The sequence below is a fragment of the Marmota monax genome, unplaced genomic scaffold, assembly GCF_021218885.2.
Source record: "Marmota monax isolate L192 unplaced genomic scaffold, Marmota_monax_Labrador192_F-V1.1 WCK01_AAM20220418_F8-fsc00008, whole genome shotgun sequence".
In the NCBI taxonomy this organism is placed as follows: Eukaryota; Metazoa; Chordata; class Mammalia; order Rodentia; family Sciuridae; genus Marmota; species Marmota monax.
Genome location: NW_026694432.1, coordinates 20,505,256 through 20,520,937, shown reverse-complemented (window position 1 = coordinate 20,520,937; position 15,682 = coordinate 20,505,256). Strand labels below are relative to the sequence as shown.

The window sequence follows — 15,682 nt, the reverse complement described above, 5'->3', positions numbered from 1 at the left end:
TTTCCTGTCGGAGCAGGAGCCAGAAAATAAAACAGGAAACAGAGCGGAAGAGGAGGGGGTTGGGCAGCAGAGAAGGTAGGGCAAGAGAAATTGCAGGAAAGTATAGGTAAAGGTCTGGACAAAGTTCTACCTCTAAAGGGTGACAGTTGAGCTTTTAGAAAACACTCTGACTTGTCACAAGAGAGCCCTTGCCTTTTTACAAATAGATTCTGGAGGAAAATTTTATGTGGACAGAGGGAACACTGAGAATGCATGTCTTTTTTCCCTTGTGAATTCACAGAGCAAGGGCAGTTCATTTCTCAGTTTTGTCCTTTCAAACAAGTGTGCTGCTTGGAGCCTCACTGGGCTTCTAGAGATTCAAGTCACAACCTTGGGCCTCAGTCACAAGAGTGCCCCGAGGCTTTGCCATTTTACTCACAAGCCTCTGGAGTGAGAACAAATGAGTGCCACTGAAAAACCTGGGGGAAGGGCCTTCTAAACTCCATTTTTCCCCTTCTTCACCACACAACCACTGAAATGTGCCCTGGACTTTATCCACCTTACGCACAACAAATATCAGGGGCAGTTTAGGTCTTAGGGCCTGAAATGAGTTGTAAAATAATCAAAAGATAGTCCTTGGTCTCCACAACACTGATGTGGGCCAGTTTTCTTTGCCTGAAGAGATAGCAACCATCTCTTTGTTCCCACCCACACCAGTGGCTGTTGTAGAAGATAAACCCCTCCCTCAGCCCGGCTGTGGCCAGAGGCTAACCCGGACCTTGGCTACGTTTGGAGGGCAGATAACCGAAACCACAGAAGGCTTTGGAAGCCCAAGAAACAAGAAATCCGCCAACGGAGAAGGATTTATTATCTGTTTCCTTTTAGGAGGGAGCAAAGTTGTTCTAACAGTTTCCGTTACAGGGGAACCAACTGGTCGCCCCTCCCTAACAGACGGTTTATTAGAGTTAGCTTCCTCCTTTTCTTTTTTGGCCCCACTTCCCAGTAGAGAAACGGAGTGAGGGAGGAGAAAGGAGTCCTGGGGGTGCTCTCTGCGGCTTCCTTTACCATGCTCATTGGCCACCTCAGGTGGGGCTTGGGTCTGAAACAGGACAGAGGTCGCTGGAAGGCAGGAGGGGAAAGTGAGGGGGATCCCCCACTTTCTTCACACCCAGGACGCAGGGTGCCGCTGCTAGCCACAGAAACCCCAAGAAGGCTTTTCTTTGCCTTTTCAGAGAATGTATATTTTGTGCCAGGTCCCGTGCTGAGTCGTCGTTGCCCGACACCAGGGAAAGCACGGCCCAGGCTTCTGCGAAGAGGTCGTGGGGCAGTCCCCAACTACTAGAGCCTCCCCCCACATGGGGAACTCAAGTGAGCGCTCACGGGGTGGAACAGGGACTAGAGCGCAGACGCTGACACTGCAGCCCCGGCACAATGACTGAAGTCGAGGTTTAGGGGGTGGGGAAGAGGCACAGTGCGAGAGAAAACTCCTCAGGTGTCACACCAAGGTGGGAAGGTGCTACGCCAAGCCGCGCCGGGCTTCGGTCCCCGCCCCGCTCGCCCGGAATCAACATGGCTGCCACGGAGGGAGGCGGAGCCACTCTGAGTCTGGGCAGGAGCGGGGCGGGGCCGCCGTCGGCGAAGCCAGCGCGCAGGCGCGGGCTGCGCAGGCCCCGGATGGAGGTGCTGTAGATCGTCCCGGAGGGGGAGGACCGGACGGGCGGGCGCGGAGGGTTGGGACGCCATCTCCGGAGCCTTGGAGTTCTGGGGGGAGGGAAGCTGTCAAACCGAGGCCGAGAGAAATGAGGCGGAGGCTGCAGAGAACCGTGGAGCCCCGCCTCTCTGCCATGGCGGCCTCCGGCGCCGCCTCTTCCTTTACGGCCTCCCGCCCTCGCCTGCTTCCGGCCCTGTAACCAGTCCCGACTCCGGCTCCCTCGGGAGTGTCCCCGGGGCCGAGGCTCGTTTGGGGTGAGGGTCGACGCCCCGACCCCAGTAGGGCCTGTGTCCAAAAGCAGCAGGCTCCGGACATGGCAAGGCTGGCAAAAGGCGGCTCCTGGCTCGGGACGGCCCGCGAGGCCTTAGGCCTTGAGGATCCTGGTTCTGAGCGACTTTACCCCACCGAGGATGTTAATTCGAGGGCCTCCAGTTAACAGGCTTCCTCAAATTCCCAGATAGGGCCCACCTACCGTAAGCGTACCAGCAAGAGCTCTTATCATTGGAGGAAGTACTGGACTAGGCTTTGGAGACCTGGGTTATGGTCCTGTGTGGGAAAGAGAGTGTACCCTTTGACTGGGGGTGAGGTTTAAAAAGCAGAGAACACGAGACTCTTTTTAAAGTCGTCTCGGTTGCGTCGCGTGGCCTCGGTGAGCCTCAGTTTCCACATCCATAAAATGGCGATGGTAATTATACGGGCCTTACAGTGTCTAATGAGATCTCTGAAGCCTGTTTATCTCACGGGAAAATAAAAGACTAAAACTATTTGATCCGTAAGTGCCCTGCCAGTCAAGAAAGTCAGTGATTTGGCAAGGGCCTTGTTTGTTGGAAAGTGAGATTGGGAAATAGCTGAGAGGGAGAATTGACTGGCTTTCTTTTGCTTGTTGTATCTGTGAACTAATTGTGGGCTACAAATTTCCTGTGGTCGCAGAGGCCAGAGCTTGACTCTGAAAAGAGGAAAGGAAGAATCAAGTCTGGTCAAGAGGCAGAGGTGGGTTAAGTGCTTTTTTGTTTGCAACTTCTCTTCTGCGTGTGGGTGGGAAGCCAAGGATGATAAAGTGAACTCGCCCTGGGATAGAGAGGAGCATCAGTGTGAGGTTGGGTTGTGCCTGTGATTTCTCTTGATTCATCGAGTGAGATGTTGAGGATATTGGGCAGATTCACAAAGTATCGCCGCTCTCTGAGGATTTCAGAAGCTTACCTTTAAAACTGAATTTTCCTGAGAAAACCGATAGAGTTAGGGGCCCCTCCCTTCCTCCTGGCATGTTGATGGAGTAAGCAGCAAGCGCCCCCTTGTGCCAAGAAAAGAGTACTGTTGCTTTCGGCCAACTTGACTCCCTTTCTGGAGAAATTTTATTTTCCTCTGGCTTCTGTGACTTTGTCATATTACTCTTAACGTGAAAGGAGAAATACCTGGAGCAGTGATTTTATATCTCGAGTTAGCGAACTAGTGATACTGTGCCCTGTCCCTACTACTGCTCGTTCAGAATACGGGCTTGTATCCTGCTTGTATACTAGTTCCTGGGAATACAGTTGTGCTATGAAGCCCTGTCCTCACAAACAGCCTAAACAAGCAGTGTCAGAGGGCAGTGAAGCATGGCACGTCTAGTTGGAATTCCAGAAATAATTGAAACTTACAGGTTTGGTAGGTATTTGCCAGCTAAGAGAAAAAAGAGCCTTCCAGTCTTCCTTGTTAAAATATGTCTGCTTCAACATTTTTTTTTCCTTTTAGCTAGACATAGTTATTCATCCCAAATCAACAAACTGTTTCTGATGTTCTTGCCCTCTTTTCTGATTTCCCAGGCTAGTGTTTGAAAGTTCTGAAGGAGCTGTTACTACTTTGCCCAAGAAATTGTAAAAAATGTCTTAAAATGCATTCTGTGCCTCACAAAGGGTTTGAATTATTTATACATTGCTACCATTCCAAAAAAGAGATGGGAAATAACAGTTTTCTTCATCTCTAGTAGTAGACTTTGTCTTCGCCCTAAGTTTGTTTTAGCAATGGGAGCTGGCTGAAGTCCTGCTGAGTAGTGGTTTTCTTTTCCTTCTCCACTTAATTTAACAGACCAGCTGAACACACATCAGAGAGCTAAGCTGGCATGTGTAGTAATTATGGCCTTCTAGTATGGTTCTGTGCCCCACTTTTGGGACTCTGGTTTGGGAGCTAGTTTATTATTCTGGGCAAGAGGGAAAGGTCACACATCAAATAATAGCAACCACAACATAGATGTGTGTAGTACTTCACATGGTAGCCCATTACACCATCATGACAGTTTTGTGACAGACAAAAGAGATAGTCAGATCCCATTTTATACATAAAAGAACTGAGGCTTGGTGAATAAATGAGAACTTGCAAGTAACAGGACTTAAACTCAGATCTTTAGTTCCTACATAGGAACACTGAATAGACTACACACACACAAACCCCTGCCACCAGCACTGGGATTTATACTCAGGACCTTGTACATGGTGGCCAAGTGCTCTACTACTGTGCTACATACATCCCCAGACCTTTTTAAAATTTTATTTCTAGACAAGGTCTTGCTAAATGTCCCAGGGTAACCTCAACTGGTGATCCTCTTGCCTCAGACTCCTGAGCCACTGGGATTACAGGTATTTGACACTGTGCCCAGCTTCAACAGGCTTTGAAAGGTTTTCTATGAGCTTACTTTTACAGCTTCATATTTATCTGTGAGGAAGTTGTCTGACAAAAATACACTGCTTCAGAGTGATACCCAGTGGTCCTATCTGTCTTTAAGATACTCCTCTCTGGGAAGTTAGGTGGTCACATGTGTCATAGTAATGTTAAAGGGGGAGAGTCCTATGAAGAATGTTTTAAACATTTGCTTTTGGTCCATGTATGATATTTTCTTCCTTGGATTTTGGAGTTTAGAAACCCGAGGAAACTCAGTTCTGGTAGCAACACTCCTGGATTCCTGGTGGTGTGGTGGTGAGATTATGTGGCCCCTGGATCCATCACGGAAAGAGGTGCTTAGGTTTGCGGTCAGCTGCCGTGTCCTGACTCTGATGCTGCAGGTCAGTCTCTGATTCTTAGTCCTGATCATGCTGTTGTTACATAACTGGACGATGCACAAAGAATAGACCCCTTCTCTTTTCTTTTTTTTTTTTTTTTGATAGAATTTGGGTTCAATCTATCGCTTGGATATACTACTTATTTCTCTATATTGCACTGTATCAAGCCCCAATTTCCCTCCCGTTATCTCATTTATACAAATAGTAGTTTCTTTTTTTTTTTTAAGGGGGGGGGAGAGAGAGAATTTTTTAATATTTATTTTTTAGTTATTGGCGGACACAACATCTTTGTTTGTATGTGGTCGCACTACCGCTTGAGCCACATCCCCAGCCCCGACCCCTTCTCTTTTCTACCTGCCTGTTGTGCCCCTCCACGTGGTTAGAACCATAGAAACCTAGACTTCATAGCTGAAAAGTCAGCAGGAATCTTATAAATTACTCTAATCCCCTTTTACTCATGAAGTAACAGAAGTCCAGAAAGGTTAAATGACTTCCCTAGAATTATAGAGAAGGGCCAGAGTTAGACCTCAGGTTTCCTACCTCTGAAGGTAGTAGTCTGCAATAACCATAATCTTATGATCTTTCTCGACAAAGATACTTTTAGGATTTGAAGCTCAAAGTATTGGACTACCAGAAGACTGAACAGTATATCAGTCAGTTGAGTGGGAGGGAGGTGGCACTGTGTAAGTCCTGAGACCATCTGTGTATATTCATTTGTCAGTAATGGCTCCTTCTCTCCCCTTAAGAGTCTTCCCTTGCTACCTCACCCACATATATGTGTCTTTGCCCCTTTTCAACTCCCATTTCCCCCAAAGCTGCCCTTGATATACATTTTAATCAAATTTTACATATATATTAACTATTCAGTGCCTAGCACAGTGCCTGGTGCCAGTAGGTCCTTAATATTATGTTTACAAATGAGTGAATCATGTTGAATGTTTCAACTCCTTAGAGATGTAACATTAAATAATTATATATGCCTTTTTATTACCAGCACCATTCTCTGTGAGGCTCCTAGCTGGTTCCTTTGTGGAAACCACCTTCCCTATCTCTTCCTCCATTATATCAGGCATAGCAGGCTCCGTTGTATTCCAGGTTTAGTTAAAGTATCTTCAACTTGGAGGCTAGGGCTATTATCTGTGACTGTCATTCCTGTCCCATTTGTTATACTGTTTGAAGTGACCTGATAAAGAATCTAATCAGAAAGAGAAATGGGTTAAAGATGAGGTTATGTTCCTACTCCCAGGCTGGGGAGACTGACTCAATGATGTCCCTGAACCAGCCTTGGTTGAGTTATTGGCAGAACCAAAGGAACAGTACTGCAAATCAGCATCTGGGATAGGGAACCAAGACAACTGCATTCTAATTCAGATGGTGATTTTTGTAAACAGTATGTTTTCTCAAGTTCCTGAAGTTCATTCAACCACCAAAATATTATTAAGTACATATTGTATTTCAAGATCTGTGCTAAGATGTGAGTGTAAAAGTTTTTTTCTTAAATAGCTGACAATCTATTGGGGCAAAAAGACCTTCAGCAATAAATGCTATTTCATTGTTTCTTCCTCTTCCCCCTTATTTCCAGATCTAAAACCCATGCCATCAGATTATATTCCTAGTCACTTCATTGTTGCTATCATCTCTGTCAATGACAGTTACTCCTTGAAAGTTTTAGCTCCTGATTCCCTGTCACTCTCTCTGGCATTACTTCTGTTGATGTCTTTGTGGTTTCAATATTAATGAAGATAATATATCCAGTGCTATGGTCCCTTACTTCATTGTCCTGCTACCTTCTAGTGATCTTGTCCTCACCACTCTCACAGTAATACCCTCTACACCCAACCACTTGCTACCAAATTTCAGTTTTAAGCAGCCTATTCTGTCATCACTATCTCCTATCTTTCCTATTATCCCAACTCTTGTAATACTTCTCCTCTGAGGATTTTTTTTTTTTTTTTTGATGGGGGGCAGTACTGGGGATTGAACTCAGGGATACTTGGACACTGAACAACATCTCAGCCCTATTTTGTATTTTATTTAGAGTCACGGTCTCACTGAGTTGCTTAGCGCCTTGCTGTTGCTGAAGCTGGTTTTGAACTCGCAATCCTCCTGCCTCAGCCTCCTGAGCTGCTGGGATTACAGGCGTGCGCCACCATGCCCAGTGAATTAGTCTTTTTTTAATATAAGGTTACTAACTCCAGGGAGTCATCAGTGCCATGTAACAATCTTGGTGTATTCCTTCATAAATTTCTGCACATCAGAAACACAAACAAAAAAATCTAATGCTGTTTAAATCAAATCTGGAGGTGGGACCCCAAGCATCAACATTTTTTTTTTAAAGATAGAGAAAATTTTTTAATATTTATTTTTTAGTTTTCGGCAGACACAACATCTTTATTTGTATGTGGTGCTGAGGATTGAACCCAGCGCGGCATGCATGATGCCAGGCAAGCGTGCTACCACTTGAGCCATATCCCTAGCCCAAGCATCAATATTTTATGGAACTCCCTGGATGATTCCAGTGCTACAGCCTATCTTTGAGAGCCAGGGTCATAGGCAACTTGTCTTCCTTTTTTCTCAAATCTCTAACAACTTCTCCCCATTACTTTCAAATGATAACTTGCCTTCCTGAATGAAAATTCAGAAAAATTGAAGAGACCTTCCACATGTTTCCACCACTTCCATCAGCCTGCCTAAATCTTCACCTTTGTGCCTTCAGTACTGAAGGTTGGATGAATGGTCTATCCTCTTTTTTAGGGCTAGCTCTTCTACCTGTCTAGCAGATTCCATCCCCTATTGTCTGCCTAGCCATTCTTCCCTCTCTTCTACATATTCAATGGTTTTATTTTCACTGGATTATTCCCAATAGCATGCAAATATTTATTTCCAAATCTAAATTCAGCCACCAAAAAATTTTTCTCTTGATCCCACATTGCCATACACCTATTACCCCCTTTCTCTCTTCCCCATCATAGCAAAACACCTTAAAATCATTGACTATGTTCACTGATTCCAATTTCCCTTTTCCTGGTCTCTATTGAGTTCAGTCGAGACAATTCTCTCTTCAATTCCATTGAAATAGTTCTAGTCAAAATCACCAGTGACCTTCACATTGCTAAACCCAGCTCACCCATATCTGTACCTTCACTACTGAAGGTCAGTTTTCAGTCTCCATCTAATTTTGACCTATCGGTAGTGTTTGAGAGTTATTTAACAGAGCTTTTCACTCTCATTCATTCTTCGTGTTTTTTGTTTTTTTTTTTTTTTGGTACTGGAGATTGAACCCAGGGGTGCTTTACCATGAGCTATATCCCCAGCCATTTTTTGTTTTTTACTTTGAGACAAGATCTTGCTCAGTTGCTTAGGACCTCATTAAGATGTGAGGCTGGGGGCTGGGGCTGTAGCTCAGTGGCAGTGCACTTGCCTAGCATGTGTGAGACACTGGGTTCGATCCTTAGCACCACATAAAAAAAAATGAAATATATAAAGGCATGCTGTCCATCTACAACTACAAAAAAAAAAAATTAAAAAAAGATGCTGAGGCTGGCTTCAAACTTGTAGTCCTCCTGCCTCCACCTCCTGAGCCACGGGGATTATAGGCTTATATCACCATCCCTGGCCATCCCCAGTCCTTTTTTTTTAAGTTGTCAAAAAATACTTCTGTACTTGTTCTTCCCCTCTAGGTGATCTCCTTTAGTCTATAAACAACCATACATGCATTTCTGTTGCCAGTTTATCTCTTCAGACCTGATCTCTGTTCTCACCTACAGATTCATATATCTCATAACTGATTGACATTTGTACCACAGAGTCCAACTTAGATATGACTAGTTCAAAACCAAGCTCCTGATTCCCTCCCCGCAAGGTTTTTTATTTAGTGGTAATACTTTTTTTTCATTTATTCAACTGAAATCTTGGTTCTCCTTCACCCCACAGGCCCTCTTCAATGCCATCATCCCAGATCACCATGCAGAAGCCTTTTCTCCTCCCCGCCTAGCTCCCTCAGGCTCTTTGGACCAGCTTGTGGAAGGTCTTCTGGGTGGCCTCTCTCGCTGGGATGCTGAACACTTCTTGTTCATTGCTGAGCATGGATACCTCTATGAGCACAACTTTGCCTTCTTCCCCGGCTTCCCCCTGGTCCTGTTGGTGGGAACTGAACTATTGAGACCCCTAAGGGGGCTCCTGAGCCAGCGGAGTTGCCTGCTTATTTCAGTAGCATCACTCAACTCCTTGCTCTCTGTGCTGGCCACGGTCGCACTTCATGACCTGAGCTGTGTGGTTTTGCGCTGTCCCCGCCAGGCCTTTTATGCAGCATTGCTCTTCTGCCTCAGCCCTGCCAATGTTTTCCTGGTAGCTGGTTACTCGGAAGCTTTGTTTGCCTTCCTGACATTCAGCGCCATGGGGCAGCTAGAGCGGGGACGAAGCTGGACTAGTGGGCTCCTCTTTGCTCTTGCTACTGGAGTGCGCTCCAATGGACTGGTCAGTGTTGGCTTCCTCCTGCATAATCAATGCCGAGGCTTTTTCTCTTCTCTTGTGGTGCTGAACCCCCTGAAACAACTCTTAAAGCTGATGGCTTCTGGGTGCCTGTCAGTTCTCACACTCAGCCTTCCCTTTGCCCTCTTTCAGTATTATGCCTACACCCAGTTCTGTCTGCCAGGCTCAGCCCATTCCATTCCTGAACCCTTGGTGCAGTTAGCTGTGGACAAGGGCTACCGGATTGCAGAGGGAAATAAGCCACCGTGGTGCTCCTGGAAACTTCCTCTAATATATAACTATATCCAGGATGTATACTGGAATGTTGGCTTTCTGAGATACTATGAACTTAGGCAGGTACCCAATTTTCTACTGGCTGCACCAGTGGCTATATTAGTTGCCTGGGCAACTTGGACATATGTGACCACCCACCCTTGGCTCTGCCTCACACTTGGGCTTCAAAGGAACAAGAACAATAAGGCCCTAGAGAAGCCTGATCCTGGCTTCCTCAGTCCACGGGTGTTTGTGTACCTGGTTCATGCTACAGTGCTGCTGCTGTTTGGAGGTCTGTGCATGCATGTTCAGGTGAGGTGGATTCCTATCTGGGATGAGGATGTGAATACAGGCAAAACCCCAAGGACAGGAGAAACAAGTCCCATTTCAGTGACCAGTACTTAATTTATTCAGATAACCACTATTTGAGAGTTTTGTTTGTACAAGAAAGACCCTGGGTCAGACCTCTGAGGATGAAACATGAGTACAATAAAATTGCTGCCTTAGTGACTCCCATGGTACAAACAGGGAGACAGATAAAATTATAGTACAGTGGGATGGAAGTGGGCTTGCTGTTTTGAGATTTAAAAAAAAAAACAAAAAAAAACAGATAAATTATTGTGGAACCAAAAAAAAGAAGTCGCTAACTCACCAAAGGAGTTGAGAAAGATATCATATTTGAGCAGGGTCCTCAAGAGCAAGAAGGAATTTTTTTTACATAAGAAGCAGAGGAGGAATACTCTATGCACAGGGGAGAGCATGAGAGTTTTGAAAGGATGTGAATTAAGCCGAAATTTAGGAATAAGCACCAAAGATATCCTGGGGACCTTTCCCTCATACCCACGTTGGCTTCTGAAGGCACTCTGAGCTCAGACAGGTGCTGTTTTCAGGGGAGATATCTTGTCCAGTGTTGGGGATGATGGCAATACAGAGGATATGGAGAGGTTTGATCTCACATCTAATTTTTTGCTCTTGACTATGGCCCCAGTTTCAACATCCCTTGAGGAAGTCTTTTGTCCCAGTGCTGACCTCTCCTTAGCAGCATCTATCTCTTGAAGACAAGCGTTGGTGTTTGTGAAGTTCTCTGAGCTGTGTGGATAAGAGGGGAAATTAGGAAGTAGCATTCTGTGTTTGTGATTGAATTAACTCATAGAGTGAGTGCCAGCCACACTTAGAATTTCCAGGTTGGTTGGGAGTCCATTTGGAAATGTGGCTCTGAACTTCTGTAAGGGGGAAGTTCAAATCATAGGACCCCTTGCTCCGCCTTTCCCTCAACTTTGCCACCCCTGTAGGATAAGTGACCAGTACCTAATAAGGGAGCCTCCTCAGATTTTCAAGTCCCAAGTTGCTGCCCAAAATATAGATCCACTCCATGGGCTAAAATTAGACTTCATAGAGTGTTTAATGTTGACTGGCCCATTATTGTGGTAATTAATCTAAAGGTGTGGTTATTTATAACATGGAGGTTGCCACGCATGTATCACATCTTTTTTTTTTTAATTTTTTTTTTTTTTTAAAGAGAGAGAATTTTTTAATATTTATTTTTTAGTTTTCGGCGGATACAACATCTTTGTTTGTATGTGGTGCTGAGGATCGAACCCGGGCCGCACGCATGCCAGGCGAGCACGCTACCGCTTGAGCCACATCCCCAGCCCTGTATCACATCTTTTTATAAGGCAGTTTCTTAGCTCTTACTGCATTTCCAGTGTAATTCATTTCCAGTCACTGGGCCGTAGTTTTCCCAGCCTCAGAGAAGCCCCCCAGACTGACCCAGCTATCATCAGTGACATTCCAATAAATGTGTGGGTTTTCTTATTATTATGATTTCTAGGTTCTCACCAGATTTTTGGGCTCCTCCACTCCTATTGTGTACTGGTTTCCAGCTCACTTGCTTCAGAATCAAGAGCCACTGTTGAGATCCTTAGAGACAGAGTCTTGGACTCCTCTTGCGGAAGACTTCCCACCAAGACAAAAAATACCCAGAAATTCTATCATGGAACTTTTGTACAACTGGAAAACCTGCTCTTCAGTCACTCGATATATCCTAGGTTACTTCCTGACTTACTGGCTCCTGGGACTACTCTTACATTGCAACTTCCTGCCTTGGACATGACCTGGAGTCTCAAAGGACAGACTAGAAGCCAACTTAATTCATCTTCTTCAAAGTTAAAAGACAGACCAGGACCAAGCATGGTGGCACACCCCTGTAATCCCAGCAACTCAGGAGACAGAGGCAGGAGGATCATAAATTTAAGTCCATCCAGATAACTTGTTGAGACCCTGTTTTAAAAAATAAAAATGGCTGGGGATATAGCTCAGAAGCAGAGCACCACTGGGTTCAATCCTCATTACCAGAAGAAGATAACACACAGGGACTGCCTGCACTGCCCTGGGATCGTCCTTGTGGGCATTAGAACCCCTTTGTTTTTGGAGACTGGTGAGCCATCAAAGAGCCTTTCTGGTCCTGGCTGGAGCAAATTGTAAGAGTAGTAACTATTTTCACTGTAAGTGATGATACCTTACTCAAGTCTAAAGTACACCTGCATCTGTCTAGTCAACCAACATAGCAGGAGACATTCTTAAACCTGCCACTTTAAATACAGATTATTTAAATGTGCATTTCATCAAAGGCTCTAGCTGACAGTCTGGTGATAGTCCACACAAGATGGTGCAGACTGGACAGTGTGGTAGTAATAGGAAAATGAGACCTTTTTCTCTAAATGGGAAGTTTCTGAAGGTGTTTTTTTTTTTTTTTTTTAAATGCAATTTTATTTAGTTAGTTTTAAGACTTATTCAAAAGGCCACTGGGGTTGTTATTTCAAAGGATGTTCTTCCCCTCATGACACACATTAGTAAATTTCTTTGTAGGAAGAGCTCAGCTTTCCAGTGATATGGAAGAATCTGATTCAGAAGAGCCTGTCTCCGACTGATTCCTCCAGCTTGGGTGTGGTCAGTTTCTCTGTCTTCAGCCTATGAGGCTTTGGGATATTCTCACATGCACCAAGTCTCACCTCACCTTTCTTTCTAGCATAGAAGAAAGACTGATAGAAGGAGAGGGATAGGACCCTCAGACTTCAAGGGTTTTACTCTCCTAGTCTCTTGATAAATTCTGCCCTTGTGAAGAATCAGATGGTCCTGCCCATGAGCTTGAAAAAGGCCTTCTACCTCATATCTTTGCTGTCTTCTAAATCTTCAAGTAAGATGTTATACCCAGGGTCTCTCTTCAACAGATTGTCCTTCAATTTGGAGAGAGAGCAATGACTTCTGCCTCCCTGCTTTTCACACTCTTCTTAATCTTTGGGCTGCTTGATCATTGGCCTCCTCAATGTCATCTTTCAGGACCATTTTGAAGTTGTTTTTTCATTTGTGCATCTGTTTATATGAAAAATCTTACACGCTGGGTGTGGTGGTTCATACCTGTAATCCCAACTCACTTGGAAGGCTGAGGCAGGAGAATCCAAATTTGAGGCCAATCTTAGCTACCTGGAGAGACTGTTTCAAATTTTTATTTTTATTTTATTTTTTAATATTTATTGTTTAGTTTTTTAGGTGGACACAATATCTTTATTTATTTTTTATGTGGTGTTGAGGATTGAACCCAGTGCACCGCGCATGCCAGGCAAGCGCGCTACTGCTTGATCCACATCCCCAACCCCTGTTTCAAATTTTTAAAAATAAAAGGGCTGTGGTTGTATCCCAGTGTTAGCGCATTTACCTCACATGCATGAGGCCCTGAATTTAATCCCCAGAATGGGGTTTGTGTCGGGTGGCTTGCAAAGATAAACAACTTTCTAATTTATACATGAATAGAATTAACTTTTTACAACCAAGAGGGGTTGGGGAGTATAGCTTAGTGGAAGAGCACATGAGGCCCTTAGGTTTGATCCCCTTACAAATTAAATAACATTAGTAATAATGATAATAAAAATCACTTGGAAAAAAAAAGTCAAGGTTAAGAATATGGCCAGAGGGCTGGAGTTGTGGCTCAGTGTTAGAGCGCTTGCCTGGCATGTGTGAGGCCCTGGGTTTGATCCTCAGCACCACAAATAAATAAAAAGAAACAAAAGATCCATTGACAACTAAAAAATATTTTTTAAAAAAGAATATTTGCAGGAGTTTGGGTGATGCTTGTCCTCAGAACAAACCTGTGTATCAGCCATATGACCTTGAGCGTGTTTTCAGGAACTAAGGGAGTTGCTGTTATCACTGGGGCGGGGGGCAGGCGGTTGTAGGTCCTTTTTTCCTGTAAGATCTTGAGGGCTACTTAAACAGAATTACCCCAATCTAAGCACTTATGCACTGACACAAATGTGATTTTAGCCAGGTGCAGTGGTGCACACCTGTAATCCCAGCTACTTAGGAGGCTGAGGCAGGAGGATTTCAATCTAAGGCCAGCCTCAGCAATTTGTGAGAACCCGCCTCAAAAAACAGGCGCCATGGCTCACGCGCTGGGAGCCTGAGGCAGGGAGAATTGCAAGTTCAAAGATAGCCTCAGCAATAGTGAGGTACTTAGCAAATCAGTGAGACCCTGTCTCTAAATAAAAAATACAAAATAGAGCTGGGATGTGACTCAGTGGGCATATGCCCCTGAATTCAATCCCTGGTACCAAAACAAAACAACAAAGGACAAGGGATGTAATTTAGTGGTAGAGCATCCGTGGGTTTAATCCCTACGAGTTACTTGTAGCGGAAAGTATTTCAATTTCTCCTGCTTTTCAACAAGTAGAAGAAACCTCCATCCTCAGGGTGCAATTCTGGAGGAGTAACCAAAGTGATCTTTCCTTTGAACAAGGGAGAACAGTGACACCTGGTGAATAAAGCTGCTTCTCTGCAAGGTAACTGGTGACTGGTTTTCCATCCTCAAGTGCCCTTTCTTGCTTGACTGGTAGGCATGGTAAGAGGAGCCACAGCAGCATGAATGGGTAAATTGTAAATCCAAGGTTGACTGAAATGGCATTTATCCTGCTTCCTGGCACCATTCGATTGGTTACGAGCTATCACAAATGATAGGCGGATCACTGACCCCACTGAGCAATTTCTGCCTATTCCTTGAGCCAGGAAAGAGTTTGATTCTGTGTCATCATCACATCATCATCATCTCTTTTTTTTTTTTCCTTTCATTATCCCTCTTATGCCCCCTTTGAGCCAAAAATTCCAATAAGCAGAAACTTCAAAACAGATGGGTAATCATCAACAGCTTCTGGAAAGCCCTGAGAGTTGGAATTTGGACACACTCCCTCTGACCGTGACAGAAAGCTAAACTTGCCAGCTGAAGGGAAGCTCCTGGCTGAAGCCCAGCACCCTCTGTGGGAGCCTCCGGCCAGCCAGGCCAATAAGCATTCCTACCCATGGCCGCAGCTCTAGCATAGCTGAGCATTTGGTCCAGTGTCAAATGCTTCTGAAAATGTACACACAGATCGGGGCAGCCCTCTGCCTTCTGCCAAGACACTGAGTGCCCTTCTTGGCAAAAGATGATCACCCTTGCCCTAGTGTCCCTCTAGCTGGCAGAAACCATTCCCTCTCTCCTCACCAACAGCTGCAAATCCAGGGACTTCCACCCTGTGTGTGGGGGGGTAGGAGTGGGGAATTGAGGTCCATTTAAGTTCTTTATTGCCGAGCCAGGAGCACTAGGTCCTTTGCTCTTGGCTTCTATTTGCCTCTTTGGGGGGATAATCATGACTGATTGTTTCCTTACTGAAAGAGGTGACTCAAACCCCACAGGGTGTGATTTCACTGCTCTGGCAGTCTCAGCATAGCTATCAACAGGATCTCATCACCCCCAGAAACACTACACCTGAGGACCCCAGCTAGGTGGATGCTTCTGGAGCAACATGGTTTTCTCTCTGACCTTGGAGGTCTAGTTGTTGTTCTCTAAGCATCTAAGGAATTAGTTGATTTTATGGCCAGCAGCTGTCCTTTTACCATCCTATTAACAGTTTTAATGGTCTGGAAGAGGGACATGAAGGGCCCAAGGCAGGAAGCTTCCTGTTTACCCTGAGGTCTAACAATGCCGCAGCTGGGTTGGGTCTACAATTTCAGAGAAGTCATTTCCTTCTGAGACCCTGCTAAAACAGAAACCAGACACTTCGCTTAACTAAAAGTAGAGGGTAATTTTTTTAGTTTTTCTTTTTTTTTTTTTCTTTTATGAAGGTGAGAGGAGAGGGAGTGTTTGACACGTCTTTACCATTCCCCCTGGGGAAGGGGGTGGGGAAGGTCA

At 44.9% G+C, this 15,682-nt stretch overlaps 1 protein-coding gene across 7 annotated transcripts; it reads left to right on the top strand.

The window, feature by feature from the left end:
* The first annotated feature begins 1,537 nt into the window (after window positions 1-1,537).
* Window positions 1,538-14,304, top strand: Pigv (phosphatidylinositol glycan anchor biosynthesis class V). Of its 7 annotated transcripts, none has more exons than XM_046469228.2 (5): window positions 1,538-1,659; window positions 2,621-2,680; window positions 4,583-4,725; window positions 8,656-9,777; window positions 11,297-14,304. In XM_046469228.2, the coding sequence occupies exons 3-5, from the start codon at window positions 4,648-4,650 to the stop codon at window positions 11,576-11,578; spliced, it is 1,482 nt and encodes a 493-aa protein (XP_046325184.1). In that variant the 5' UTR covers window positions 1,538-1,659; window positions 2,621-2,680; window positions 4,583-4,647; the 3' UTR covers window positions 11,579-14,304. The 7 variants fall into 7 exon arrangements, with proteins under 7 accessions (XP_046325184.1, XP_046325181.1, XP_046325183.1 ...); XM_046469225.2 differs by lacking the exon at window positions 1,538-1,659 and adding an exon at window positions 1,740-1,944; XM_046469227.2 differs by lacking the exon at window positions 1,538-1,659 and adding an exon at window positions 1,740-2,163.
* Window positions 14,305-15,682: the final 1,378 nt, after the last annotated feature.